The sequence below is a fragment of the Lonchura striata genome, chromosome 19, assembly GCF_050655825.1.
Source record: "Lonchura striata isolate lonStrDom1 chromosome 19, ASM5065582v1, whole genome shotgun sequence".
NCBI lineage: Eukaryota > Metazoa > Chordata > Aves > Passeriformes > Estrildidae > Lonchura > Lonchura striata.
Window position 1 is genome coordinate 5,071,748 of NC_140721.1, and position 25,691 is coordinate 5,097,438.

The 25,691-nt window shown below is 62.5% G+C and overlaps 3 protein-coding genes across 4 annotated transcripts in view; 1 reads left to right on the forward strand and 2 right to left on the reverse strand.

Moving 5' to 3' along the window:
* Positions 1–916: 916 nt before the first annotated feature.
* Positions 917–3,389, reverse strand: OVCA2 (OVCA2 serine hydrolase domain containing). Its single transcript, XM_085557402.1, has one exon. The coding sequence runs from the start codon at positions 3,153–3,155 to the stop codon at positions 2,469–2,471; it is 687 nt and encodes a 228-aa protein (XP_085413528.1). The 5' UTR covers positions 3,156–3,389; the 3' UTR covers positions 917–2,468.
* Positions 3,330–20,910, reverse strand: DPH1 (diphthamide biosynthesis 1). Of its 2 annotated transcripts, XM_021551028.3 has the most exons (12): positions 20,811–20,910; positions 19,939–20,085; positions 17,647–17,710; positions 10,218–10,339; positions 8,396–8,550; positions 7,656–7,777; positions 6,416–6,484; positions 5,540–5,696; positions 4,588–4,688; positions 4,278–4,356; positions 3,842–3,973; positions 3,330–3,538 (listed from the first exon to the last, which is right to left on the reverse strand). In XM_021551028.3, exons 1-12 carry the CDS (start codon positions 20,857–20,859, stop codon positions 3,464–3,466), a joined length of 1,272 nt encoding a protein of 423 aa, XP_021406703.2. In that variant the 5' UTR covers positions 20,860–20,910; the 3' UTR covers positions 3,330–3,463. The 2 variants fall into 2 exon arrangements, with proteins under 2 accessions (XP_021406703.2, XP_085413522.1); XM_085557396.1 differs by lacking the exons at positions 19,939–20,085; positions 20,811–20,910 and adding an exon at positions 19,870–19,935.
* Positions 20,911–22,439: 1,529 nt separating this feature from the next.
* RTN4RL1 (reticulon 4 receptor like 1) overlaps positions 22,440–25,691 on the forward strand; it is a 29,314-nt gene continuing 26,062 nt past the window's right edge. The window contains exon 1 of the mRNA XM_021551027.3: positions 22,440–22,678. Within this exon, the coding sequence (XP_021406702.1) occupies positions 22,666–22,678 (13 nt within the window). The 5' untranslated portion in view covers positions 22,440–22,665. The remainder of the gene's footprint in view (positions 22,679–25,691) is intronic.

Genomic DNA, 25,691 nt, shown 5'->3' on the forward strand with positions numbered 1-25,691 from the left:
GCTCGGCAGGACGTCACTTTTTCCACGCTGCCCACAGGAACCCCTACCCGTGCCTGGTGTGCCCCAGGTGGGTGGCTGGCAGGGTGGGCCGTGGCAGTGCCCTCGAGGTGGCATTGGCACAGGGGAGAGGGGTGAGGGGAGTGGGGAGAGGTGGGAAAACAGCCAGGAGTTTGCAGGGAGCAGCAGTACTGGCGGTGTCTCTGCTCATGCCGGGCTCCTCCTGCCCTCCCCGGGACACTGGCACAGGGCTGGGGGCTCTGCTCACCCAGGGAAGGGGCAGCAAAGCTCTGCCTGGACTCCTCACAGCAGGCTCCTCACAAGCAGGGCCACAGCGAGGCTCCTTCCTGTCCCCCGAGGTCACACAGGTGGCTCCAATGGTTGCACTGGGGTATGGAAAGGGACACCTGGAGACAGAGGTGACATCCTCCCTGCCAAAACACCCAGGCTCTCAGTGCTGCTGGTAACACTAGTGATTGTCCCCAGGGCCCTTTTGTCCCAGGTCAAAGTGGCACAGCTGCCACCCAGATCCTGGGCTCACTCCATCACCCCATGTTCAGCAACAGCAACAGGCCCACGCTGTTTTGGGGGGAAAAACCAACTCCCCTGGGCCACACGGGGTGATGGAGAAGGGAACTCCCCAGCACGAAGCCGAGTGACGGGTGGGAGGACATCAGCCACTCTTGTTTCCAGGCTCACCTCTGCGGGCAGTTCAGCCAAGTTCTGTGGCTGCATCCCAAGAACAGTCCTGGATCTGCGAGAGAGGTAGGGGCCAGCCCGAGGGCATCTCGCCAGGAAAGCAGGGAGAGGGCAGGATTCCCATGGCAAATCCCTCGGAGCCTCTTCCCTCCTCCCACCACACCGGGAGCAAGCAGGACCTCCCTGCGCTGCTCACACGGGCACCTCCTGCGGACAAAGGTCGCGTTTATCTGGTTTTTATTCATTTATTTAAACCGCTACAGCAGATACCCGGCAGGAGCCATCTTGAGGGAAAGGAGCAGGTACCGCAGCACCCCAGTTCGGGTCACCCATCCCTCCTGGAGCCACCCGAGGGAGCTGCCTGCAGAGCTGGGACCGCGCTGCTCACTCACCGCACCCGGGGCTTCCTCCCCTTCCTTCCCTCCTGCCAGGAGCTGGCGGTGCCTCCCTGTGCCCGGGAGCCGCCGGGGCTGCGGGGCCGCAGTGCGGGCGGACGGTGCCTCCCCCGCGCCGGGAAAGCACCGGGAGCTCGGCGACAACCGAACACCTCCGGGGCTGCCGGCGCGGCCGCTGCCGTCCCTGCCCGGCGGCGACAGAGGTTCCCGTGCTCTGCCACAGCCGCAGCCGGGCGCGCAGCCCCCAAAAACCCAGCCTCTGGTGTCCCCGATGTGGAAAGCAAGGGCTGCGGGCACCCACGCGAAGTGGCACGGACGGCCAGCACTGCCCGAGCCCCAGAGCGGGTCTGGGCTGCAAGGGAAGCAGCCACATCCTGCTGCCAGCATCACCAGCGTGCTGCAAACCGGGGGAAAACGGGATGGAGCTGGGAGCTGCTCACCCCTCTGCTCTGCTTTAACCCACGGCACCCCGGGCACGCTCCCAGCTCACTGAGCACAGGAGGGTTCCAGCAGCACAGGCTCCTGTGGCTCTCACAGAGCTGACACTGCGCTGCCCTGCTGCTCAAGCAGGGGGAAAACTCCCTTTTTTCACCCAGTTTCCTTCTTTTACCAGCTCTACACCCCCAAGGAAAGCCGTGGTTAGAGAAGCTCTGCTAGCTCTCCTCTCCTCAGACTGGTGCACAGTGCTGAGCTGGGCAGAAGCTGAGCAGGACACCTGCAAGTATTACAGCAATAAAGATTTTCCTGTGCTTCTGGATAATACAGAGCCACAAACAGCAACAAGCTTTTCTTGTTCATGGAGGCACTTTGTGCAGGGAAGATTCAACACATGCACACTGAGCCAGCAGGCATTTCATTCCTGAAACAAACCCCAGCCCTGGCACTGCCAAGGATGAGAGGGTTTTCCAGGCCCAGACCAGCTGGAAGCTTGGCTTAACAGATATTAAAAACCACGAGGTTTTGGGGTGTCAAACTGCAAGAGCTCTGTGCTCTGCAGAGACTTCCTGTGGCTGAACTGAGGGCCTCTCCTTTTGAGCAGGTGTTTGAGTCTCTGAAAGCACCTCGCACACAGAGCAGCGTCACCCTCCTGCCCTCAACCCCCTCACTGCCACACCCCCACACTCATGTGTTACATGTCATACATGTTATATACATTCTATATAACTCGATATACATATATATATTATACTGAGTATACAACAAAGCTGAAAAAAAGGGAGATAAAGAACCATTAGCCTGGCCTGGGTGAACACTGAAGAGCAGAATGTGCAGTGAGCTGTTCTCTGGTCCCTCTGGAGGCACGGAAACACGGATGCTTCACAGGATGGATGGCCACAGGTGGCTCACCAGAGCCCTTCTTTATTACAGAGCCCATTCTCAAACCTCCCCAGCTCCCGGGCGCTCGGCCTGGTCCTGCCCGGGGCAGAAGCGTTCCAGGAATTCCAGGTAGGCTTTCCTCTGCGCCGGAGCCGTGGGGATGAAGTGCCCGCCGGGGTGCGTGAGCACGACGGGCTCCACGAAGCACCGGGCCAGCTCCCTGCTCAGGGGCGCCGCGATGACGGCGTCGGTGTCGCCCACGACGTGCAGCGTGGGCAGGGCGATGGGCTCCCGGTAGAAGTGTCCGTGCGCCGGGGCGCGGCTGGCGAACGCGGCCACCAGCACGGCGAAGGCCACCGGGAAGCGCGGGTCGCCGCGGGCCCGCAGGGCGCACACCATGGCGGCCAGCGCCGCGCCCTGGCTGAAGCCCAGCAGCCCGTCGAAGGGCCCGTGCTCCTCCAGCGCCGCCGCCACGGCGGACAGAGACTCCTCCAGCCCCGCCGGAGCCGCGGCCGCTTCGCTCGCCTCGAACGTGCCGGGCCCGGAGAACCACCAGCCGCGGGGGGGGTCATCCCCGTCGGGGTCGTCCTCAGCGGCGGCGGGGAGGAGGTGCGGCGCGTCGATGGCCACCAGCTCGGCGCGGCCGCGCAGGGCCTTGCGGAGCGCGCCGGCGCGCCGGCGGAAGCGGCGCGCGCTCTGCCGGTAGCCGTGCAGCGCCAGCAGCCGCAGCGGCCGCGCCGCCGCCATGGCCGCGCCACTTCCGCCTTCCCGCCGAAACGCTGCGCGCTGATTGGCCGGGGAGACGGGAGAGGGCGGGGCCTTGGCGGAGGCGGCGCGCGCCCCCTGGCGGCGGGAGGACCCCGGGGTGGGTGGCTGAGGGCGGGACTCGGCCCCGGCCTCGCAACGGGAACTCCCCGCGGACAGCCCGGCTCGGTTCAGGCGGGCAGTGGTGTTGTCGAACCCATCCGTTCCAGTACAGGGGGGTCCCGGTGGTGCTTACATCAGCGGTGCTCCCGCTCCGCCCATGGCAGGTCCCGGAGCGCTGCGGGTGACACTCACGAAGCTGCGAGGTCCCTGGTGCTTGGCTGCTCCCCACCCTCGGGCGGGGCGGGGGGCGCGGGTGGCTTCCCCTGCAGGGAAAGGGAGGGTCAGGCACGTCCCAGGCGCAGCCGGAGCTGCGATGAGCCGGTCCGTGCCCAGCCCGCAGGGGAACCCCCCCATTCCCGGGGAGCCCCGGGAACCGGCAGGCGCTCACCCCGACCGGGCTGGGGAGAGCCGCGTGTGCCTCCCCAGGGCCGGGCTGGCATTGTCCCGGTACCGTTCCATGGCAACGACACCACGGGGTGGCGCTTTCGGTACGCGGCACCGGGCGCCGAGTGCTCAGCCGGTCCCGGTGCTCCCGAGCGGGGACCCGGTGTCCCCCCGCTGCCCACCTGTGCCGGCCGCCCGCGGCGCGGGGGCTGTGTGCCACCGTGGTTCACCGTCCACGGCCCCAGGGACTGGTTGGCATAGAAGTCCATGGGATAAGGCTGCTGCCACTCGATGTCCTGGAGAGCCACCGCAGCCTGCGGAGAGGACCGGGGATGAGTCCCCGAGTGGTGCCCGCAGAGGGGGAGCTGGTGGTGCTGGGAGAGGCCCCAGCATCCAGCTCGGTGTGCTGAGGAGGGCACTGCTGGGGCAAAGCTGGAGGCACCGGGAATCCCAGTGTTTTCACAAAAGATTGGATATCCCAGCAGCATGTCTGGACTGTGCACAGAACACAGATGGAGAGAGGAGGGGACACTGTCTGGGTGCAGGGACATCCCCAGCCTGTTCTGGTGCATCACCCCAATCTAGGACTGGCCCCCCAAAACAGAGAAGGATGCTCACCTCATAGGGTGTCAGCAGTGGCTTGCTGAAGGCTTCTCCCCAGTCAATGGAGAGCCGGGGACAGGCTACCTGCACCCACCTGGAAGGGAAATGTCACAATGGGGATGAGCATTTTGGGAAGAACACGGCCCAGTGAAGCCTCTCAGCAGAACCCCAGAAGGTCCTTACTGTGCAGCACCACCCTGCTAAGGCCAGCCATGCCCCTTCCCTGCACAGTGACAGCACGATGGAAGTGTCAGGGACAGCTTCAAGCAAGAATTGCACAGGGATGGGGCACCCTGGGGCTGGAGGGGAGGGGAGCAGCACTCACACATCCACCTCTGGGAAGAGTTTTAGCTTGCTGGGGAAGATCTCAGACAGCAGCACCCGCACGTAGGGCCGGCCCAGGGCGCGGAGACGTGACTCCAGGTGCTGCAGGGGAAAAAGGCACCTGGCAGGGTTAGGATCCCCCAGCAAGCCCCTCAAGCTCTGCCCACAGCGTCTTCCTGGCCATCAGACCCTCTGTGGGTCCCAGCTCTGCCCCAAGTGTCCCCTTGGCAGTCATAGGCCAGACTGTGGCCATGGCTCCGGCTTGTGCCCAGCTTTCCCCAGCACGTGCCTCAGCCTAATGAAGTAATTACTGCTCAATGACAACAATCTGTTCTCGTTAGCAGCTGCCTGCCCTGGGACACCCACCTGTCATGGGCTGGCTGCAGCCAGAGCTTTCAGGAGGAGGAGAGGGGCCAGAGATGTCCTTGTCCTCCAGAGCCGGCACTAATCGCCCCCTGCCCAGCCAGCCCTGCCTGCTGTGGAAGAGCAGCTGCTGGGACCTTGCTGCCCTGCACTGCCTCAAAGCTCACCTGTGCACCCAGCATTTCTGGGTGTGAGCAGGGCCACCGTGCTCAGAGAGCAGAACTCTGCTGTCCTGCTCCCCTCACCCAGCCGAGGTGCAGAAAGCGCCAGCACGGCAACTGAGCAGGGATGCTGAACCTGATCGGAAGTTCATCCAATTAAAACAAACCCAGCCAATTAATTGCCGAGCTGTCTGGGCAGGGGGGGGGTTCTCCAAGACTAGCCAGCTCTCCCCAGGAACGAGTTTAATGAGCCCTTTGTCCAGCCTCCCTCATCAGCTGCTAATTGCCCACGCAGACCGGGGCCAGTGGCCACTGAGGGTTGCCAGCAGTGCCACATCCACCCTTACCCTGGCATCGCTCACCAGTCCTTCCCCCCATCCAACAGCAGTGCCTGGTGCCCGGTGGGGACACTGGGGAGGGGGGTGGTACCTGTAGGATGCTGGGGGAGCCCTGACGCCCCAGCGTGCCCAGGATGAGTCCCCAGCAGCGGGCAGTGCTGGCGGTGCGGATGGCGTCCTGCCGGGCGCGGTGCATGCGCTCGTGGCTGTAGTGCTCCTGTGAGAATACTTTGCTGTAGGGATCGTACCTGCAAAGCACAGCCAGGCTCACACCGGCTCCATCACCTGCCCTCCTCCCAGTGATGCCCGTCCCTCATTAGCACTAATTGCCTCCCACTGCATCCGTCCTCCTGGCTGGTGTAGGATCCAGCCGGCTCGTTAGGGGACAAGGACAGGGATAGGGTACAAGTCTCCCACCACAGCACCCCAACACCCAGCACAGCCTCGGCTCTGTGCTCGGCTTCACACTCAGCTCCCCCCCATCCTGGCTCATCAATTATGAAGAATTCTTTGATTTGTTGCTTTGTTTGACGAGGAGAATTTTAATCAAATCCCACTCGGGTTTCGGCAGCTTCACCAGCGCCATAAACCTGACGTGCGCCTCCCGTTTGTAACAAACGACCTACTAGGAAATTCAGATTCTGCCAAATGGGCCCAGCCTTTCACTCCTGATATTTCATCTGCTTTCAGCGGCCTCATCATCGCGCTTTATGGCCTCTGCCTGCAGCAGCCGGGCTTTAATGGCTGCACCTCCACGAGCTTTCACAGGTACTTGTCAAAATGTTTATATTCAGCTGGAGTAAATGGCTGGTGTTCATCTCCCCCAAGCACCTCCTCACCCACCCCGTGGCCTCTCACCCCTCTCACCTGCCCATGCCTGCTGCTGGCAGCTGCCTGCCCAGCCCTGGGGGGCACATGGGGACAGATGGGGTGGTCCCCACCATGGGACTGGAGTGGGTGCCTGTACCTGTATGCAGGTATCCCTGGGTTGGCAATCATGATGGACTCCAGGTGGAAGCGCCCGTCGCCCAAATACCTGCCGAGAGGGGAGGGAGAGCTATGGCACTGGGAAGCAGCAGCACCCCATCCACGTGTCCTTTCCAAACTGCAGCACAGTGGAGATGTCAGCAATCCAAGCTCCTGTGCTGGGACCCAGGGGCAGCAGGCACAGAAGGGGCTCCCTGGCATGCAGGGCTGGAGAGGCAGCCATGCTCAGAGCAAGGAGGGGTGCTCACACCAGCACGGGGTGGCTGGGAGCTGCTCCATCTCAATGGCTGGTTCTAGACGTTGCTGCTTCCATTTCTAATCGGATTTCCAGTCAGCAATTACATTTCAAAGCCTTTCATTCAGCTGCCCTAATGGAGTGAGGGCCTGGAAAATGAATTCAGACGTAAAACTTGACTAGATTTTGCCCTTAATTGGAGAATGACATTTTGGGAGATCAAAGCTAATTTGTCTGTAAAAGTTAGCCCCAGAGACGGTGCAAAGAAGAAAATAATAATGCAGGGAGGACGCAGGTAAGGCCGAGTGCACCTGCGCAGGTTGGTACCGCACTGCCACTGCTGTGCCAGCTGCAACGACCCACTCTCACCAATGCAGTGCCAGCCTGGCTGCCCCTGCCTGCTCCTGATGTCCTTGGGGAGACGGAAAGTGGCTCAGGATGAATCCAAAGCTCTCACTGCCCCTGTGTCCAAGCAATCTGAAGCCCAGCTCCCTGCATGGCCGTGCTTGGAAAGGCACTGGTGCTGTTGGCTCCCAGCAGCGTGGGCAAGAAGGAGCTCAGCAGGGCCCAAACCCACACCTGGGCTCCCCAGCTCCCCCCAAGGGTGGGGTCCTTGTATTTATTTATTCTGCAGCAGACTGTATTCACAGTACATTAAGCATTTCCATTACCTAAAATAATTAGGTGATAGGAAGCGAAGTGCTCCCTCTAATTTGCTGTCCTTAAATAAAATTAATGTTGCTGTGATGTTGGGCCCCGGCCATTTGTCTTTTCCAATTATCCACCCGCCCTTCCATCTATTATCTATTCTGATATACGACTCAATTATTTCCTCCGTGCTACAAGCACACGCCACTTAAAGCAGTGTGAGGAGCTGAAGGGGGCCTATCCCAGCCTGTGGATAGCCCTCACCACCCTGAAAATTGCACAAAACGAGGTAGGGGGTGCAGGAAGGCAGGAAGGTCTGAAGGACCCCGGTACTTACACAATGGCATCCGTGTCCTGGGCGAGCCGGGGTGACGTACAGCCCAGGATCTCTCCCGGGGACAGCGGCTTACACTGGGGCACACACACCTTGTACTGGGAGCGCAGCTCCTGTGACACTGCCTGTGGGAGATGTGGGGTCAGCAGGGATAAGCCATGGCACAAAGGGTGGCTGAGGACCTTTAGGGACACACCAACCCTGGCAGTCCCAGCTGTCGTGACCCAGTGGAAGGGAACCAGCCCGCTCGGGGTGGCCCCAGGACCAGCCCCGCGCAGTCAGGATGCTCAGCGAGGCTCGGCCAACGTATCAATTAAAAGACAAGGGAAAAGGCTTAACGCTTGGCTAGCCCCGTGTTTTGATAGACACGGCTCAAGAGGCTCATTCATCTCCTCCCCTCCTGCCCAGCCCCTGTTCAGGGGCAGACAGACAGACCCGCCGGAGCTTCCCCGGCCGCTGCCGGCACTGCATCAAAATGCCAAGTGCTCCACCGCCTGCCCTGACATTTCCAGAGCAGCTCCCGGGGGAGCTGGGGAGGGGTGCCGCCATGAAACATTGATCAGAGTTATTATAAAGTACTTGATCAACATTATGGCAGCACCACATTATTGCAGTGACTGTCAGAGAGGAACCAGCTCCATCAGCACCCTGGGGCAGCCGCTCCCACAGCGGGGCTGGGACCGGGAAGGGCTGAGCCAGAGGAGAACTCAGGGGGAGACAAAAGCCAGGGATTTCCATCTCACCTGCACTGTGGAGACAAACTGGATGGTGCTGACCAGGGCCAGGGAGGTGCCTGCTGCGAAGTTGAAGCGAATGGTCTCAAGGAAATGGGATGCATCGATCTTTACGTCCACAAACACATAGAGCATCTTCAGCCCCTGGGTGGAGTCGATGGGTACTGGTGACAGGAAGAGACAGGGTCTGAGTGTGGGGTACACCTGGAGCTCCAGCGAGCCCCGGGTTGTTGCTGCCTGCAGCTGGGGGATAAAGCATGTTGGTGAAGCTCCCTGTGCCCCAAACTGCCCTGGCATAGGCAGGATGGGCTGTGCCACCCCTCTGCCTGTGCTGGCTCCCAGGGCAGGGGGTGCAGATGGGAGCCCAAGAGAGCACCCGCTCAGTTTCTCTCCAGATAATGGCAGCCTGGGGAATCAATGAACACAAATCTAATTACCCCTGGTGCTAAGAAGCCTTTGTCACCACGATTAAGTGAATAATTAAAGTACACAGAGTCCACATCGATCCACAGCTCCACGTTCACTTCCCATTTTGGTGCTCTTTGCCTGATCACAATTAAGTGCAAATTACTCCCTCCTGCAGGGCACGTGGGGCTGGGAGGGAGCAGGAAGCACTGTGTGCTTCACCACTGGCCACCCTGGTGACAGGACCAACCTGGACAGCTTAAAAGGAGCCCAGCATCCTCACAGCAGCCCGTGGGTAACCCAGGGTGCCCTGTGACCCACTCAACTCTGCCCTGTGACCCACCCACTCCAGAGCAGGCAAGGGAGACAAGGCCACAGGCAGCAGATGGCAGCTGGTCTGGTGACAGTCAGCCTGGCAGTGCCTGCCTGTCTCTGCAGGGAACAGCTCCAGCTGATGTGACTCCCATTCCCCAGAGCAGCCTAATGGATACGGCCCCTTCCTCCCCTTCCTGCTGTTCATTCATGAGCAGCAGGCTACAAACCAGGAGTTTTATTCTCCCTGTTCCAGTGGTGCCCATAACCCTCTTTCCATAACAAAGCACCTAGCACACATATTTATCAGCAGGAACGCTCACACCGACGTGGCTTTCAGGACAGAGTTCTCAACTGGGAAGTCAGTATTTCATACAGACCCTGATGCAATTCTTCAAACCTGTTTATAGGGCCCCATAAATGTCCAGGAGGGCTGCCAGGTGCTGGGAGTGTGGCAGCAGCAGGGATGCACACACCTCCTACTCACTATGGCAATTCTGCAGATCCACCTTAAAACCCAGAGCGTCTTATTGTTATTTTTGGGCTGATTCCATCCTGGGTGGACTTCAAAGTTAGCAGCATCTGGGACAGCAGCGCAGTTTCCATGGCAACTGGATCCAGAGTACTGTCCGCCTGGGGAGCACACAGCCTCCTCCTCCCTTCCCTGCCCAGCCTGCACTGTACCCGCAAAGCTGCCTTTCCTGGCCCCGGGGCAAGTGGGACCCCCGGGCCCTTGCTCTCTTCTGCCATCATTCCCTTTGTCATCGCTCCACAGAGGTCAGGTGGGGACCAAGAGCAGCCTCACCCCCTGGGCCAGCGGGGTCCTGCCAACACATGGCCTTGCTGCTCTGCTCTTGGGGACAGGGCTGGATCAGTGCGCTGCTGCAGCAGCCGAGCAGGATGAGCACGCCCTGCTGCACCCAAAATCCTGCCCATGAGCAACCACCCAGCCAGCCTGGCCCCATCCAAAGCCAGCAGCTGAAGCTGGAGAACTGAAGGGATTAGCTTTGGCACTACATCTCCGAGCTGGCGTCGAGAGGGGTGTGGAGCTCTCAGCGTGGCACGGTGGCAGCCTCCACACCCCAGCAGCACCCCGGGACTCGGTGACACCTACTCAGGCAACTGTGTCCATAGTGCACCAGGAAGTCAGCGCCCAAGGCCCGGGCCGTGTAGTCATCCACGCAGCAGGCTCCGTAGGTCACGTCACCCATCACCACTGCCTCTGCGTCCGTGAATCTGAAGGAAGGCAGAGCGCTCAGGGTCACGGCCGTGTCACCACAGCCCAGCTCTGCCCCCCCAGCCCCGTGGCATGTCACCATGGGGGCACCCCGTGCTGCCACCGAGCCACGCGCCGGAGAGGACGAGCACTGGCTACTCTCCGAGATGTCAACATGATTAAGCTGGAGAGCGGTAATCCGCCTCTTCAATTGGGTAAAGCTGTTTGCAATTCAGCGGATTATCCACTCATCAAACAATACGCTGCCAGATTCCTAATGCTGCAGCGGGGAGAGCGGCAGAGGGAGACCCGGCACGGCGTGGTGCCACCGCTTCCACCAGCCAGCCTTGGGGACTGGAGCCACCAGGATGGGCAGGATGGCTGTCCTGGCATCCCTGGCAGTGCCAAGCCACCATCACCCCATGGCTGGGCACTCTGTGAGCCAGTGAATCCATTCTGCACCTGTGTCAGCCCTGGATGCCAGTTTGGCCAAGATGGGTGACCTCCAGAAGAGCTGGTGTTTAAGCAGCACTTGGCAAGGAAAAGCACAAAATCGCCACTGGTGCTGTCCCCTACCCCCAGTGCTCCAGTCCAAACCCACCTGGCACCTGCCAGCCTGTGGGTGAAGGGGCACACACCAGCACCGAGCAGCAAAGCCAAGGCTCTGGCATGATTCAGAGGCACCACCTTTGTGGGTATTTATTGCACCATTTTGGGGGATTATTAGCTTGGCTACCTTCCCGGGGAGCTGCCGCAGCAGGATGAGAGCAGGTATCACGATGACAAAGCCCCGAGCCTGGAGGGGCTGCTTCAACCAGATGCTAATTCCTTATTTAATTGAGGCCTGCTGTAGCTCGGTGCCAGCGGGGTCCCTCCTGCTGCTGGCACAGGGGACCAGGGAAGGAGGGGGCGCTGGCACAGCGTCACCCCCTGCAGCACCCATCGCTGGCTGGGGGCCAGGGTCCCGCGCTCCCCCCAAGCGCCAGGCAGGGAGCGTTACGTCGGCGGCAAGAATAGAAATGGTGGGCAGAGCTGGGCAGATGGCAGAAGGTGGAGAAATGGCGGAGCGTGCTGAATATTAACAGCTCCGGCCCATCCGTCAGCGCCCGGGGATGGGGACAGGGGAGCAGCAACGCTGGAGCATCCCCGAGGAGGGGGCACAGCCATCCTCACCTCTGAGTCCGGCCTGCACCGCTCCCACTCCACAAGGGCTGGGGATGCAGCTGGGAAGATGGGCAGGACCCAAATCCCGCGATTCCGCACGGCCAGCGTGGCCTGGATGGGAGGATGGCTCCTCCACTGCCCACGTGGCCACGCCGTGGGGCTGGGGGTGGCCAGTGAAGGTTCGAGAAGGCTCTTCCCACCCTTCTGAGCCCCCAGCCCCCTCCTCTAATGAGAGGTGAGGAGATGAACATGAATCAGACTCCACACATCTCAGCAAAAGTGGAAAATTATTCAGCTCCTTAAGATTCAGGATGGGGAGGTCTGACTCAGAGCGGCAGCCAGCGCCGCTTAATTTTTTATAGATTAAAATGTATGCAAATTGGCCCAAACCCCAGAGAAAGTCCCTGGGGGTGAAGAGCAAGAAAGTGAAATAGCAACGGTGGAAGGAGGAGGGCAGAGGTGCCCGTGGCCCTGCCTGATGTGTGGGGTTGCAGCTGGGCAGGGAGAGATGAGGCTGAGCCCTGCGCTGGCCGTGGGCAAGATTCCTCCTCTGGCTGCAGGGAGTGGAGTCACAGGTGAGCAAAGAGGCCACGGGATGGTGCCTGGTGAGGAGGGAACCCAAGGGTGCTGGCAAGGCCAGGAGCCTGGTGCTGCTGCAGGAGGGGCTCCAGGATGGCACACACCAGGATCACCCGCTCCGGCTGGGCTGGACAATCCAGCGGAGCCGTAATCATCTCCCGAGACAAATCAAAGGCAGGCGCCAGGGCCTCCCCTTGATGTTTTAATCAGTTGAGTGTCGCCAGAGTCTTTCATCAAACTACAGAGGAAGAAAATGTCAATTAGCAGCCACCTGCCTCCAATGAGGGCTGGGGAGCTGCTCGCCAACCAGCCTGGACCAGGACGTGGGCAAGGGGCTGCCACGGCAGCATCCTTGTCAGTGTTTTGTGTCCCTGGAAGTTGTCACAGCCACGGATAGGTCCCAACAGCGTGCTGGCAGTGGTGACAGGGATGTCCCCACCCAGCGCCGAGACGCTCATTACAGCTGGGAGCTCATGAATATTGAACACGTGGGGAGGTTATTCATCTTTTACATCCCGCAAACCCCGGCTCATTCTGAAAAACCGCCTGGCCTTAGCATTTTTCTCATCTCCCCCTAATTCATTATCTGCTCCTTTAAACAGATGGCTCCCAAAACCCCATTTATAAAGCACCATGCTCAGCACTGGCAGGATGTGCTCCAGGGCAGGCCAGGTCCCGGTCCCAACCCCAGCTGGGACCCCCAGGCCCTCCCAGCCCTGCTCCCCAGTGCAGGACGGAGGCAGCAGCAATCCAGGCACAAGTTGTGGGGCTGAAAACGCTGGGTCAGAGACATGCACATGGAGCCTGCATGTCTCCAAGCATGGGGTAGCCAGCCCCTGTCACCTGAGCACAAGCACTTGGCTGGAGCAGCCCTGATTTATCCCAGCCCCTCGAAAAATGAATGAGAGCATTTGCTGCTGGCAGGAGCGCAAGGTCCCTTGGCAGCGTGTGAATGATACAGTGCTGGTCCTCAAGCCATGAGGCAGAGCTGCTCTCCCCAGCAGGGACGAGTCCTCAGCCCCTGTGTGTCCACCAGCCCTTGGTGGGGAGGGGATTGAGGGGACTGGGCTGAGAGTGGCCAGTCCTGGCACCCCTGTGCCATGGGAGGATGGAGCTGGCACTGGGATGCCAGGGTGCTTGCGTGTTGTGCTGGGAACAGGGACATGGTACAGACTGTCCCTTGCCTCACAGCCACCTGCCTCACCTGCGTGTGGCCCTTCAAATACCCCACAACCACCCCATAATCATCCCACAAACTCCACCCCCACTGCCTGCTCTGTGCCCAAGCCCAGCGTGTCCCAGGACACCCGTGGGTGCTGCTGTCCTGGGCTGTGGGGGCTGAGCCCAGCCCTAGCTGAGAACAGTGCACTTAATTAGCAGAGAAGCCCATCACCAAGCCCCATTACCAGACTCCCAACTTCATTAGCACAGGAAGGCTGCACGTAATTAAAATAATGAGTTTGCGATTTTATTGCAATTGGTGCTGGAAGAGCCTGGCTGCAGCTGGGCAGTGATGGAGCCCCACAGAGCTTCTGCAAGTGGGGCACAATGAGGAGAGGTGGGTCTCCCCACAGCCCCCCAGGAGGAACCATCTCCAGCTGGGTCCCCTCCCCTGAGGGGACTTCCCACTCTGTCCTCATTTAAGTGGCAGGGCAAACACCACCTCACAAAGGGGCATGTCCCAGGGCACCCCAGCTTAGCAGTGAGAAAAACCCAAAATAAGGCAAACCAAAGCTCAGTGCACGTCAGTTGTAAAGGCACCATGACCATCCTGTGTCCCCTCTTCATAACACAGAGCTCTGTGGGATACAAGGAGGTGGCATGGGGCAGTGGTGGCGGGCACCACACCTGTGCTGGCACATCCCAGCCCTGGGAGGTGACAGCCCTATAGACCCCACACATTCCCCCCAGCCCAATTCCCCCACCACCCCCCGGCGCAGCCACCACCCGGGTAGAAGGTTCTGAACATCTCCAATGAAGTGAGAACTTCATTCCTCCTAATGATGCTGTTGTGTGGTTAATGACAGTGATTAAATTCCCCTGCACAGTGTGCACCCGCTGCCAGAGCCTCCAGGTTGTGCTGAAAAGGATGAGGGGAGAAGGGAAGGCAGCGCTGGCCAGCAAAGCCACAGCACCGTGCAGCTGAGGCCAGATCCTGATCTCTGTTACTGTCCCAGGCTGGCCTTTTGGGACCTCCTGGTGATGCTGCCAGCTTCATCACACCGTTCAGTCCCACATTGCTCAGTGCCACATGGCAGACCTGCCTGGCCAAGGGACCTGGCACCTGCTGGCACTGGGAAGCTGCTGGGCACACCAGCCATGGCACTGGGTACTGTGGGGCCCACTATCAATCAGGGCCTGTTTTGTCCTGGCCATAGTGGGGCATTTCAAGCTCTGCCACAGCTGTTGGGCTGTGCACACAGATGTTTAACTCTTTATTTCTCAACCAGGACCTGCTGTCACTCCAAAAAGTCTGTATGCTCCTGAGTCACCAGGATGAGGCTAGGATGATCTGTGCACCTCCAGCACCACATGGCATGGATCTTCAAAAGCCAGTGGGAGTTGGGAGGTGTTTAAAGCTGTGACAGGACAGCCTCTGCGGGCATCAGGACACCCCTGGGCCCCCCTGCCATTGCCCATCCCTGCCACCAAGCCTCAGCTGATTAGCAGGAGCTTCTCACCCCGACGTGGCACAGGAAGACAGAGGAATTAGCAGCTGCGAAGCCTGACAGCCGACTTTATTAACACGGAATCAAAAGCCCAGCTGAGAGCCCAGCTGATCCGTCTGCTCCAGCCCCGGCAGGGAGGGGAGCAGGGAGGGGAGCAGGGGTCTGTTCCTGGCTGCGCAGCCCCCAGCTGCAAACTGGTGGCACAGGGGGACACGACTGCCACCTCGCCGGCATGACAGCGGGTGGGCTGGGGGGCTGCCCCTCCCCGAGCCGTGGTCCAAGCTGCCCCCACGCTGCTCTCCACGCTGCCGCCCCCCAGCACGACGAGCTCCTCTCTGCCGAGTTACATCAGCCGTGACAAATGGAGCCAATTTGGAAGGTGCCGCGGGAGTGTCGTGATGTGGCGCCGGCGGAGAGCGCAGACCCCGGCCCCGACACCCCCCCCCCCCCACCACAGCTTTGACAATGACAAACCTATTAGCGGTAATTAACTGGCCTCACACCGGTCAATGCTCCGAGCGTGCTCTCGATTTCAAAGGCTCCGGGCTCAGAACCCCACCGGCCTTTCCGGCCGTGATGCTTCGGCTACATCTTCATCCCTGCAGCCCCTCGGGGCTCAGCCAGCGCCAGTGCAATGCTGGGAAGCTCAGACAAGCCCCACCTGGCCGCCCCCTCCTCTCCTCACTCCACGGAGCTCCCCGGGGGCTTGCTCACTCCCACATGGCAGTGAGGGACGTGGTGACACTGCCATCCCGCTGCACGGGGACAGACAGATGCACAGCGAGCACCGTGTCCCCCTCCCTGAGCCGCCTGTGATGCGGGGGAGTGAGCCACATCCCCGCTCTTGGCTCTCCCCAGCACCACCAGGCCATGGCAGAAATATTCTATTAAAAGGCAGCTCCAGCAGAAGGGATAAATATTCAGTCTGAGTGGCAGCTGACACGGCTCCAGTTCAACCGAAACGCACAGGGGTGGGCACTGTCACCCCAGGGGCACCAGCCCAGGGCATGGCTCTGCAGCCAGCAGCAGAGAATGCCAGGGAGGGAAAACTCACTCCCCAAACTCCCGCCAGTAAGAACAGGGCAGGAGGCTGTGGGGATGGGCTGGGGAAAGGGGCTGCTCGCTGAGCAATGCCCCCAGTGGGCACGCAGGTATTCCTATCACGCTCAGCCCTCACATCCTCTCTGTCACCAGGAGGGACACCAGCCCAGGGCTGATGGTAGCCCCAAGCCCCCGTCCCCAGCCTGGTGATGGCAGCCAGAACACAGAGCTGCAGCGATTCCTGTCACGTCAGAGGCTCATCCGGCCCCAGCACTGGGTGAGGAGGGCCAGCAGGAGCGGGTGGCTGAGCTTCCATTCCACATTAATGCTGGCGATGAATATTAATAGCAGGAAGAGGCAGGAACTAACGAGGCCACCTGCCGATTCACACCTCACCTCCAGCAGTGTAACTGGGTCCCCAGTGTGTCCCCGAGAGAGTGGACACAGGGCTGGGCTCACTCCTGCCCACAGCCACAATCCTCCAGCTGGCAGTGCTGGTACCCAGCACAGCCAGCACAACGGATGGCACCCAGTGCTCCCAGTAAGGGAGTGGCAGTGAGGTGTCTCTGGGTGCTGCATGGAGGGAAGGACACAGCCCTTCTGCTCAGCCTTGAAACCATCCCACATCCAAACACCATCCCATCAGTGCCCCCACGTCCCTTCCCCTGGCTGGGCACCTCCACCCACGCAGCACCCATCTCCCACCAGCACCCCTCACCAGCCCAGCACCCCAGAATCCAGCAGCACCCTGGCATTCAGCACCCTGGAATCCACCATCCACCAGGAAGTGGGGCTTAAGGTTTCATTCAGATAAAAGAGCCCCTTAATCCGCTGCCTTTGAAGTTGGAGACATGAAAGCGGCTGGGTGCCAAAGCTGGAGAGGAGGCAGCTCCACTTAAAGGGACAAACCCACGCAGAGCTGCCCACACTCGCACCCATCCCCTGCCCCCCGCGCCCATCCCTTGCCCGTGCCCGCCTTCCCACCAGTGCGGGGCTGCCGCGGGGGAGACGACGGCAGAGGGGGACAAAGCCCGCGGGCACGGCTGCCTTCCCACCCAGCACAGCAGCTGCAGCGGCCAGGCTGGCTGCCGGCCTCGCCAAGGCAGCTGCTAATGAGTGCCACGACCCCGTGGCAGACAGGCACCGAGTGCTATTAGCACTAATTCATCGTGCTAAAACAGAGAAGGGGCTGCGGAAGGGGTTGCGGTGGGTGGGGAGGAAGGCAGCCGCTCTCAGCAGGGAAGAGATCACGGCCAGTTTCTGCAAGGTGCCTGCATCCACTGCCACTGCACAGCCCAGCTCCTCTCCAGTGCCTCAGCCTCGCCTCTCAAGCGGCACAGAAAAATCAAGAGAGGGGTGGTAGCAAAGGGGTCACCCAGCAGGAGCGACCCTTTCCGTGCCATCACCGCGGCCTCAAGCCTCCCAGCCACAGCAAGGCTGCCCCTGCACATCCCCGTGGCGGGCAGCGTGGCTGCAGAGGCAGCACGAGGCCAGGGGGGAGGAGGCTGGGTCCTTGCCGCAGCGGTGGCCGCGCTGCCAGCCCTCCTGCGGGCACCGGGCACGGCTGTGCCCCAGCTCCAGCACCCTGCGGGGATGCTGAGCTGGCAGCAGCTCCTGGCACAGTAGAGAGGGGAGGAGAAACCCAGCAGTGAGGGCTGGGCTGGCACTGCGCCAGTCCCTGTCCCCAGGGCTGTCCCCAGGGCTGTCACCAGGTCCCTGTGACCTGCTGCAGGGCTGCCCAGCTGTGCCCAGCCAGGCTGTGACCTCAGCCAAAGCCCTGGGTCTCCATCTGCCCGGTGGCCAAGCCACCCCCAGCAGTAGCCCCCATGCCCTTGCCAGCCCCAGAGCCCTGCAGGGAAAATCCGTGGTCTTACCGCTCAATGATGTCAGCGATGGTGCAGGCGAACATGAGGAGCCCTTCTGGCATCTGCAGGGCCACTGGGAAGAGAAACAGCCACAGGGTTAGGAGGGGCTGGAAGGGACATCTTGAAGTGGGGACCAGCCCAAGGTGCAGCCACAAACCACCCTGCCCAAACCTGCCAGGTGGTGGCCAAAAGTCTGAGTGGTTTTGGCAGCTGGGGTGCAGACTGTCCTGCCTTGGGCTGTATCCACTCTCCCTGTGCACACACCTCATCCCTCTCTGAACCCAGTGACACTGCTGGCCTCTCCCACTTCCCACAATAATGACTTCCAGATTTTAATTATGTGCTGCACAGCAAAAGGAACTTTCTTCTGTTTATTTTAAACCTGCTCCTAATAATGTAAACGCGTGCCCCTGGTCCTCCTGGTACAAGAAAGAGTGAATAATCATCCCCTGTTCAGCCTCTCCACATCATTCACAATTCTACATCCCTAGCATATCCCCTTTCGTTCACCTCTTTTCCAGCTAAAGGATCTAAACCTATTTAATCTCTCCTTATACAGAAGCTGCTCCAAACCTTTGATCATCCTCACTGCCCTTCTCCACACCTCCCTCACAGCTTCTCTCTCCATTTCAGGAGGGTGGCCAGCAACAGACGCAGCATTGTGCCTCGCAGGAATTTATTCAACAACAAATTATGTTTCCTCATTTGCTCCCTCCTCACAGAACAATCAGACCAATCCCTCCAAAGGCCAGTGAACTGCCCAGTGCCTGGGAGCCCCCACGGGGTAGTGGGGAGGAGCAGGGACCATGGTGGAGCAGGTAAATGGGGGAGGCCCCATTAATCCTGTTGTTTCACCTCCCAATCCCACTCAGTTATCCCAGCTTCCATGCTATCTATCCAAACACCCTCTCCAGATTCCCCTCCAACAAAATCCCCACGCTTCCAAGCCCAACCCACTGGCCAGTATGGAGCTGTGTAAAGGCCTGGCTCAAATTAGGCTGATCCTACCCTTGTTCCAACCTGCAGGGCCCAAGGAAAGCTGCACATGCTCTGCCAGCCCCTGCCTGACCTGGCAGGGATGGGGGCTCCATCTGCCAGCATTCCCCAGCCCATTTGAGGCTATTTTGGCCCATTTGGGGCTGCCCTCCAGCCCAGATCTGCAAACAGCGGGTTGGCAGGAGGCAGCTGGGTCGCCCTCCACCGTTGTCCCAGCACAATGGGGAAAGGGGGTGCTCCCCAGCCCCCCCCAAACCCCAGAGCAGGCAGGACACAGGCAGGGCTGGCTGCAGCCCTGTGGGAGCCGGCGTTCCCCCAGCAACGAGCCCCTGGCTGGTCTCTGCACACGCGGATTTTTAAATCCCAGCACGGCTGGCTGGCTGATGGGCTCCGCTCCCAGCTCGGAAGCCTAAATCCCAGCCGCATATTTACATTTAATTAGGAGGTGCCAAGCAGCAAAAACACAGCGAGGGAAGCCAGAGCAGCACGGCTGGGCGGCCCCGCCGTGTCCTGATGGGACACGCCCAGCCCTGACTCCCACCCCGAAAGGGCTGGACAGCCCCAGCCCCACGCCCTTCGGCCCTTGGGCATCGCAGCCGGCAGCAGCTCAGCTTCCAGAACATGCCCGTGCCGCCTGCCAGCCCTGCCAGCTCGCTGGCAGCAGGCAGAGACATTCCCAGGTGGATACAAAGCATTTCAAAGCCGCCAGCAGCCCCTGCCTGCACGTGAAGTCGGGGTGGGGACGCTGGTGACACCCGGGGATGGAGGGGGAGGCTCCGAGCCCTGCTGCCCGTAGCTGATCACACATTGCTCCGTGGGATGCACAGCCTGTGCAGGGAAAGCCCTGGCACCACTCCTGAAGCCTCCACAAGCGTTCTCTGCTCCTCTGGGGCTACACAACCCTCTGAGGAAGGTTCAGAGCAGAGAGCAGCACAGCCCAGCTCCCTGCCTGCCCCAGCCGGTGCCCAGTGTTGTGGGGCTCCCCCTTCCCAGCCCCAGCAGCGTGTCAGGAAAGTGCAGAGAGAGAGGAGAGAGGCAGGAGGAGCACAGCAGGGACCTGGCCAGCATCCCAGACACATCTCCAGGCTGACAGGTCCACGCAGCTCAACCTGTCCTGTCCGATGTGATTATAATCCAGAGATACAGATCTATTAACCCCCCTCGAGAGGAGGAGAGCTCGCCAAAACACAGCCTAAACACACTGGGGGCACAGCAGCAGCTCAGCCCCAGCCTCACCTGCCCACCGAGGAGGCTGAGCAGCACAAACCAGCCCCAAAACCGCTCACGCCCCGGGGCAGCGCTCACCCTTCGTGGCCTGAGCCTGCCGGATGCGCCACACGGTCTTGGGGATCTCGAAGTTGTAGTTGGGGGGCAGGGCCTCCGCCGCCTCCCGCAGCTCCGCGTCGCCCAGGATCTCCTCGGGGATCTGCTGGGCCACACGCCGCGCTCGGGCTGGGGACAAAGCGGGGGGGAAAGGAGCCGTCAGAGAGGAAGGGAGGGGAAGGGAAGGGAGGGGAGGGCAGCCCGCACGCCACGGGCCACCACAGCCTTGCTATTCTCATGCCAGCTCCTGGTGCTCAAACCCCTCGGGAAAGGGGGGAAAGGGGTGGGGTCCTGCCCTTCACGCTAGGGGCAGATCGCCAGCACTTTTCGGGGGGAAAAAAAAGGGGTTTTTTAGCCCAGAAAGCACCGCAGTAAGGATGTGAGCGCAGCTGGCTGTCCCCACAGCGAGGGGACAGCACGCACAGCCCCTCAGGGCTCATCGGCCAGCACCCCTAATGCCCCCCCGTTTCCCCAGCAAAAGGATCCCGTTATCCCAGCGGGAAAAAGCCACCCAGCGCCGGCTGCTCCATCCCCGGGAGCCTCATCCTGAAGCCGCCCCCCGGCAGCAGCCGCCCCCCTACATCTCGGCGATGCCAGAGTGCAGCGGGGGAGTGACAGCAGGGGGATTATTCACTATTTCCAGCCCAACACCGGCACTCACGAGCCACCAAACCCTCCCCGCACGGCCCACGGGACAACCGACAAAGGGCCAGCTGGGCCGGGCCGGCGGCGGGGGCGGCCGGGACGGTGGCGGAGCCACCTCCCGCCACCGGCACGGGCTCCCCCGTCGAGGCAACCTCAACAGCGCGCGGCAGAAGCCCCGGGAGCCCCGCGCTGCGCCGGTCCCAGCCCACCTGTGGCGGGCACCGGGGCCGCGCTCCCGGCCGGCACGGGGGCCGCCATTGCTACGGCGCACGTGGGGGCGGCAAGGCAGCGCCAAGCGATCCCCGAGCCAGGCCGGAGCAGCCGCCGGCCGAGACATCGAGCTCGGGAGCGCACCGCCGGGCCCCGACGGGACGGGCGGTGCGGCGGGGACCGAGCGCTCCCGACGCGGTGCCGGCGGGGCACCGGGAGCGCGGTGACGTGTGACAAGCGCTGCGATGGCGGGGCTGTCCGCCCTGCACGTCGGGGATGTGGTCCCGGCGCATCCCTCGCGGTGCTGACGGTTTCGGGGTTAATGGTGCTAATGTTAACGCAGGGACGGGGCGGGGGCACCGGGAGCGTTGTCGTGGTGTCCCCTCCCCACGCCCCTGCGAAGCATGGGGCAAGAGGGACCGGAGGGGAATGGGGACCCCCTGGAGACAACGGGGATCCCGACGGGGCAGTAAGGGCAGCAGCGCTCCCGGTGGAATAACGGGACCCTCTCGGGACAGTGAGGACAGCAGCGTTCCCATTGGAGTAACGGGAGCCGCGGTGGGACAGAGGGAAGGAGGCAGGAGGGACAGTCCGGGGTCAGCGGGGACCTCCAGGGGACGATAGAAGACCGAGGAGGCAGCGGGGATCCCCCGAGGAAGGCGGCGATCCCGGCGGGCCGGTGGGGACAGCTGCGTTCCCGGTGGGATAACGGGACCCCCTGCGGTGCACGGGGGAGGGGGCAGGAGGGACTGTCTGGGGACAGCGGGGACAGCTCGGGGGCACCGGGGTGTCGGAGAGTGCGGGGACAGCAGGAATCGGGAGACAGAGGGGACAGCAGCGACCGGGAGGCAGAGGGGACAGCAGAGCCCCCGGGGGGGTATCCGTGACCCCGGTGGGGCGGAGGGGACGAGAAGGGGCGGAGGGCACCGTAGGGAGCGGCCGGGACCGTGCCGGGGCGGCGGGGACAGCGCGGACAGCAGAGACCCGGATCGGACGGCGACATCCCGGCAGGACACGGCGACACGGCGGGCAGAGGGGACGATAAGGGGCCGAGGGGACGGCGGGTCCCGGGGGAGCGGCAGGGACGGGGCTGGGCAGGCGGGACGGCGGGGACAGCCGTGAGCGCGGCAGGCGCGGGGCGGCGCGGCGGAGCCTCGGTGCGATAACGGGGCACCGTGTGGACGACGACGGCAGAGGGGACAACGATGTGCCGGGGGTGACAGCCGGTCCCGGAGGGACCGCAGAGCCCCGGGGGGGCGGCGCTGGGCCAAACCCCGCGGTGGGGCGGAGGGAGGGCGGCGGCGCGGGGAACGGGAGCAGCGGCACTTTCACGAACTGTCCACGGGAGGCGGGAGAGGCGGCGGCGGCGGCGGCGGAACGGGGGGGCCCGGGGGGGCTCGCCCAGCCCAGCCCAGCCCAGCCCAGCCCAGCCCAGCCCGGCCCAGCCCTGCCCGCCCCGTCGCTGCCCCGCCCCGCCCTGCCCAGCCCTGCCCGCCGCTGCAGGCAGCGCGGCACCGGCACCGGGCACCCCTTTATAGGCTCTGCCCGAGGGGGTGGGGGGCGGCGGCGGCCCCAGCCCCGAGGGGGCGGCTCCCCCCTAAAAGCCGGCGGCGGGACGCGCGGCGGGCAGAGGCGCGGCCGGCGCTCCCCGGTGCTCCGGGGCCGGCGCTCCCCGGTGCCGCTGCGGCTCGGCCCGCCATGCCCCCGCGGGGGCCGCTCGCCCGGGCTCCGGCTCCTCGTTCCCGGTACAGCAGCAGCAGCCGCCGCCGCCGCTACCGCTCGCCGCCGCCGCGCCCGAGGCTCTGAGCGCCGCCGCCGCCGCCGCCGGGAGACCGCGCCCGCCCCGGCTCCAAGATGCTCCGCCAAGGTGAGCACCGCACCGGGAGGGCACCGGGCGCCGCGGGCACCGGAGGCAGCGGGGCCGGCCCCGAAGTTTGTCTCCCCGCAGAAGTTGGGGCCGCGCCGCCGGGCGCCCCCCGCCGCCACCGCGTTACCGGCGCCGCCACCGAGGCTCGGGCACCCCCCGGGGAGCGGCACCGGCGGGAGCGCAGCGCGGCGGGGAGGCGGGAGACCGGGAGGAGCGAAGCGAGGCAGGGCAGGCGCCGGGTCCCGCAGGACCGGGGACGCGGTGGGTCCCGCGGGCACCGGGGTACGGCGGGTCCCGGAGGCAGCGGGGATGCGGCGGGAGCGGGGTGGGGAGGGGGGGGGTCGGTGCTCGTCCCTCAGGGCGAGGGAACGGGAAACGGGGCTCACCGGGGAGCGCGGGGGGTTCGGCGGGGAAGTTGGGGCGAGCCGTCCCGTTCGGCCCCCCCCCCGAGGAGAATCGCTCCGCTGTGACATCACGCGATTTCCATGGCAACCGCCTGCGACGTCATCGGGGAGCTTTGTGACATCACAGCGAGGGGAGCAGCCGGCCCTTCCGGGGGTCCGGGACGGTGGGGAGGGAGGGCGGGACCCCCGGCGCCGCTGCACCGGAGCCGGTGCCGGGGGGATGCTGGGGACAGCGGTGGCGTGCGGTGGGACCCCCGCACCGCTGTCCCGTGTCCCGGGGAGGGGGCGGCCGCACAGCCCCAGGCCCAGCCCTCGCCGGCAGCGGCACATGCCCCTCTCCGACGAGGCTCGGGCAGCGCGGGAGGTGCCAACGCTGTGCGTGCAGCCCCTGGCATCGGGGTGCAGACCCCCAGGCAGGCGGGGCAGAGCCCCCGCTGCCACCCCAGAGACGCCTCTTCCCGCTGGGGGAAATGTCACCTTGCGGCTGTGTGGCCTCGCACTCGGATGCTCCTTTCTCTGGCTCCCGCCTCAGCTTTGTTTGGTGTATTAACCCAGCCCGGCTGGATGGCTTGAGAACAAACCCCAAGCCTTCGGAGCAGCCCAGCCTTGATTCCCAGCCCTGGTGCAGCTGGCTGGAGGAAAAGCATCATCCAGGCTGGGAAACTGGGAGCCTGAGGTGGAGGCAGGCAGCGAGGCTGCCGACAGGGTTGGATCCCACCAGGGGTAGCCTGTTAAGGTCAAGATCTACAGCTTTCATTTGTGGAGCTAGAAAAACAAAATGCAAATTGAAGAGCCTGTGGGCTAAAGCAAAACCTATTCTTAAAGTTTTTGTCTTGTTAAGCAAGGAAATAGAGTGCCAAATAGGCTTTGTTAAGTGGCAGTCTAATTAATAATTTAAAATCTTGTAGCTGTCTTTCATTAGAATTTATCTGTACATCAACCACAAAATCAGTCAAACACACTCATTTATAAGTTAATACCGTTCCTGAATAATTCAACAGGCAGTTAGAGGAGGCCTCCATCCTGCCGACAGGTTCTCCCCTCCCTGCCTCACCGGGCCAGGTGTCCCTGGGCAGGGGGGCCCATCCCCAGCATTTGCCCCAAGCGGGGTGCAGAGGGGACATCCCACATGTGAGGCGAGGGGACAAAGGGACAGCTGCTGCTGGGGTGTTGGGCTGGGGCCAAACCCCTCTGCGGGGCCCCGGGGTGGCTGATTTTGTCAAGGATGGTGGCAATGTGAGGCTGTGCTGGTGGGCGGCAGCGCGGGCTGATGGTGGCACTGCCACCACCTTCCACGTCCCGCTGCTGGGGCCATGGCAGGGCTTGAGGCAGCAGGAGCTCCAAGGGAGGCAGCTCCGAGGGGACAGCTTCACACAAAGCCGTTTGCAGCAGGATGGCAGCAGCGTGCCTGGGCAAGTGCTGCTATTCCCGAGGGCATTTTGGGCCTCTTGCACCCCGTGGGCTTCATCCGTGGAGTCACTGGTGGGATTCAGGGTGGATTCTGTGCTGTGGGATGTCACTGGTGGCGTGGCAGCGGGTGGCAGCGTGGGGTGCAGCTCCACCCGGGGTGAGGTGTCACAGCCTTGTCAGAGGTGGCCGCAGGCAGCTGCAGGCAGGAGTGCAATACTGGCGATGCAGGAGGAGGAGATTTCCAGGTCAAGGATGGCACCAAGGTCATGGGCAGCCACATCCCCGTCCCTTCCATCGCCCATCCCATGGACGTCCAGCCTCCGTCCCTCCCTGCCAGGCCAGCAGTCAGGGTGCAGGCGCAGGCTGGACTGCGGTTCTCGTGCCGGGGAGCCAGGAGCCCAGAAACCTTTCTGCTTATAAAAGTTTAATTTCATAAAGAGCTGCTAGGAAGCCACAAGCTCTCTGTGCCCGGTGAAGCAAGGGAGGGGGTCAGGATGTGGCCCAGGCTGTCCCTGCAGTGGTGCTGGGGGGGAGCGAGGAGGGCTCGGCAGAGGAGACCTGCCTGGACCTGGAGTTGGAGCCGGGATGTGAAGGAGCCGTGGCTGCTCAGTGACCTGCACTGATGGAGCCCGGCAGGGTCAGAGCCCTGGCCACGCTTGGCTGGATGTTATTGCCACCTTTTGCCAAAAATGCCACACCCGGCGCCCCGCAGCCCCGTCTGGGTGACACTCCAGGTGGCCTCGAAGCACTGCCCTAAAAACATCAGTGAACCTGCCCGTGAGATGTAAAAATATGCATTTTCCAGCATGATTTCACACCCATCTTTCCCTGGAGCACCTGGCAGTGCTGGAGCCAGTGGCACAGGCCAGCAGCAGGGCGGTGAGGCTCCATGGTTTGCAGGATGAGGCCACGCGTGGGATGTCATTGCCTTGGGGCCAGGTAGGAACAGGCTGGAAACTGCTGGAGTGCTGATGGGTTTTGACAGCAAGAGCCAAAATCTTGTTTTGAAGGCAAAAACCAGGCAGGGAAGTGTGGGAGCCTGGAGGGATGTGGTGGTGGCCAGGTGTGACCAGAGCTGCCTCCCACTGGGGCATCCCCTGCTCCTGGCAGTGCCCCTGTGGGAGTGTAGAGGCAAAGCCCCCCTGGCAGAAGAGTGACCCAGGACATGACCACTTCAGCCCTACACCACCTGTCCCACT

Bases quoted from the DNA above. Each gene is read 5' to 3' on its own strand.
- OVCA2 (XM_085557402.1), bottom strand. From the start codon at position 3,155: ATGGCGGCGGCGCGGCCGCTGCGGCTGCTGGCGCTGCACGGCTACCGG.
- DPH1 (XM_021551028.3), bottom strand. From the start codon at position 20,859: ATGGCGGCCCCCGTGCCGGCCGGGAGCGCGGCCCCGGTGCCCGCCACA. The intron at 8,551-10,217 runs GTAGGTGTCACC...TCCTGTCACCAG, and splicing joins CTATGGACACAGTTGCCTGA to TACCCATCGACTCCACCCAG. The intron at 4,689-5,539 runs GTACCACCCCCC...TTTCCCCTGCAG, and splicing joins GCTCCCCCAGCATCCTACAG to CACCTGGAGTCACGTCTCCG.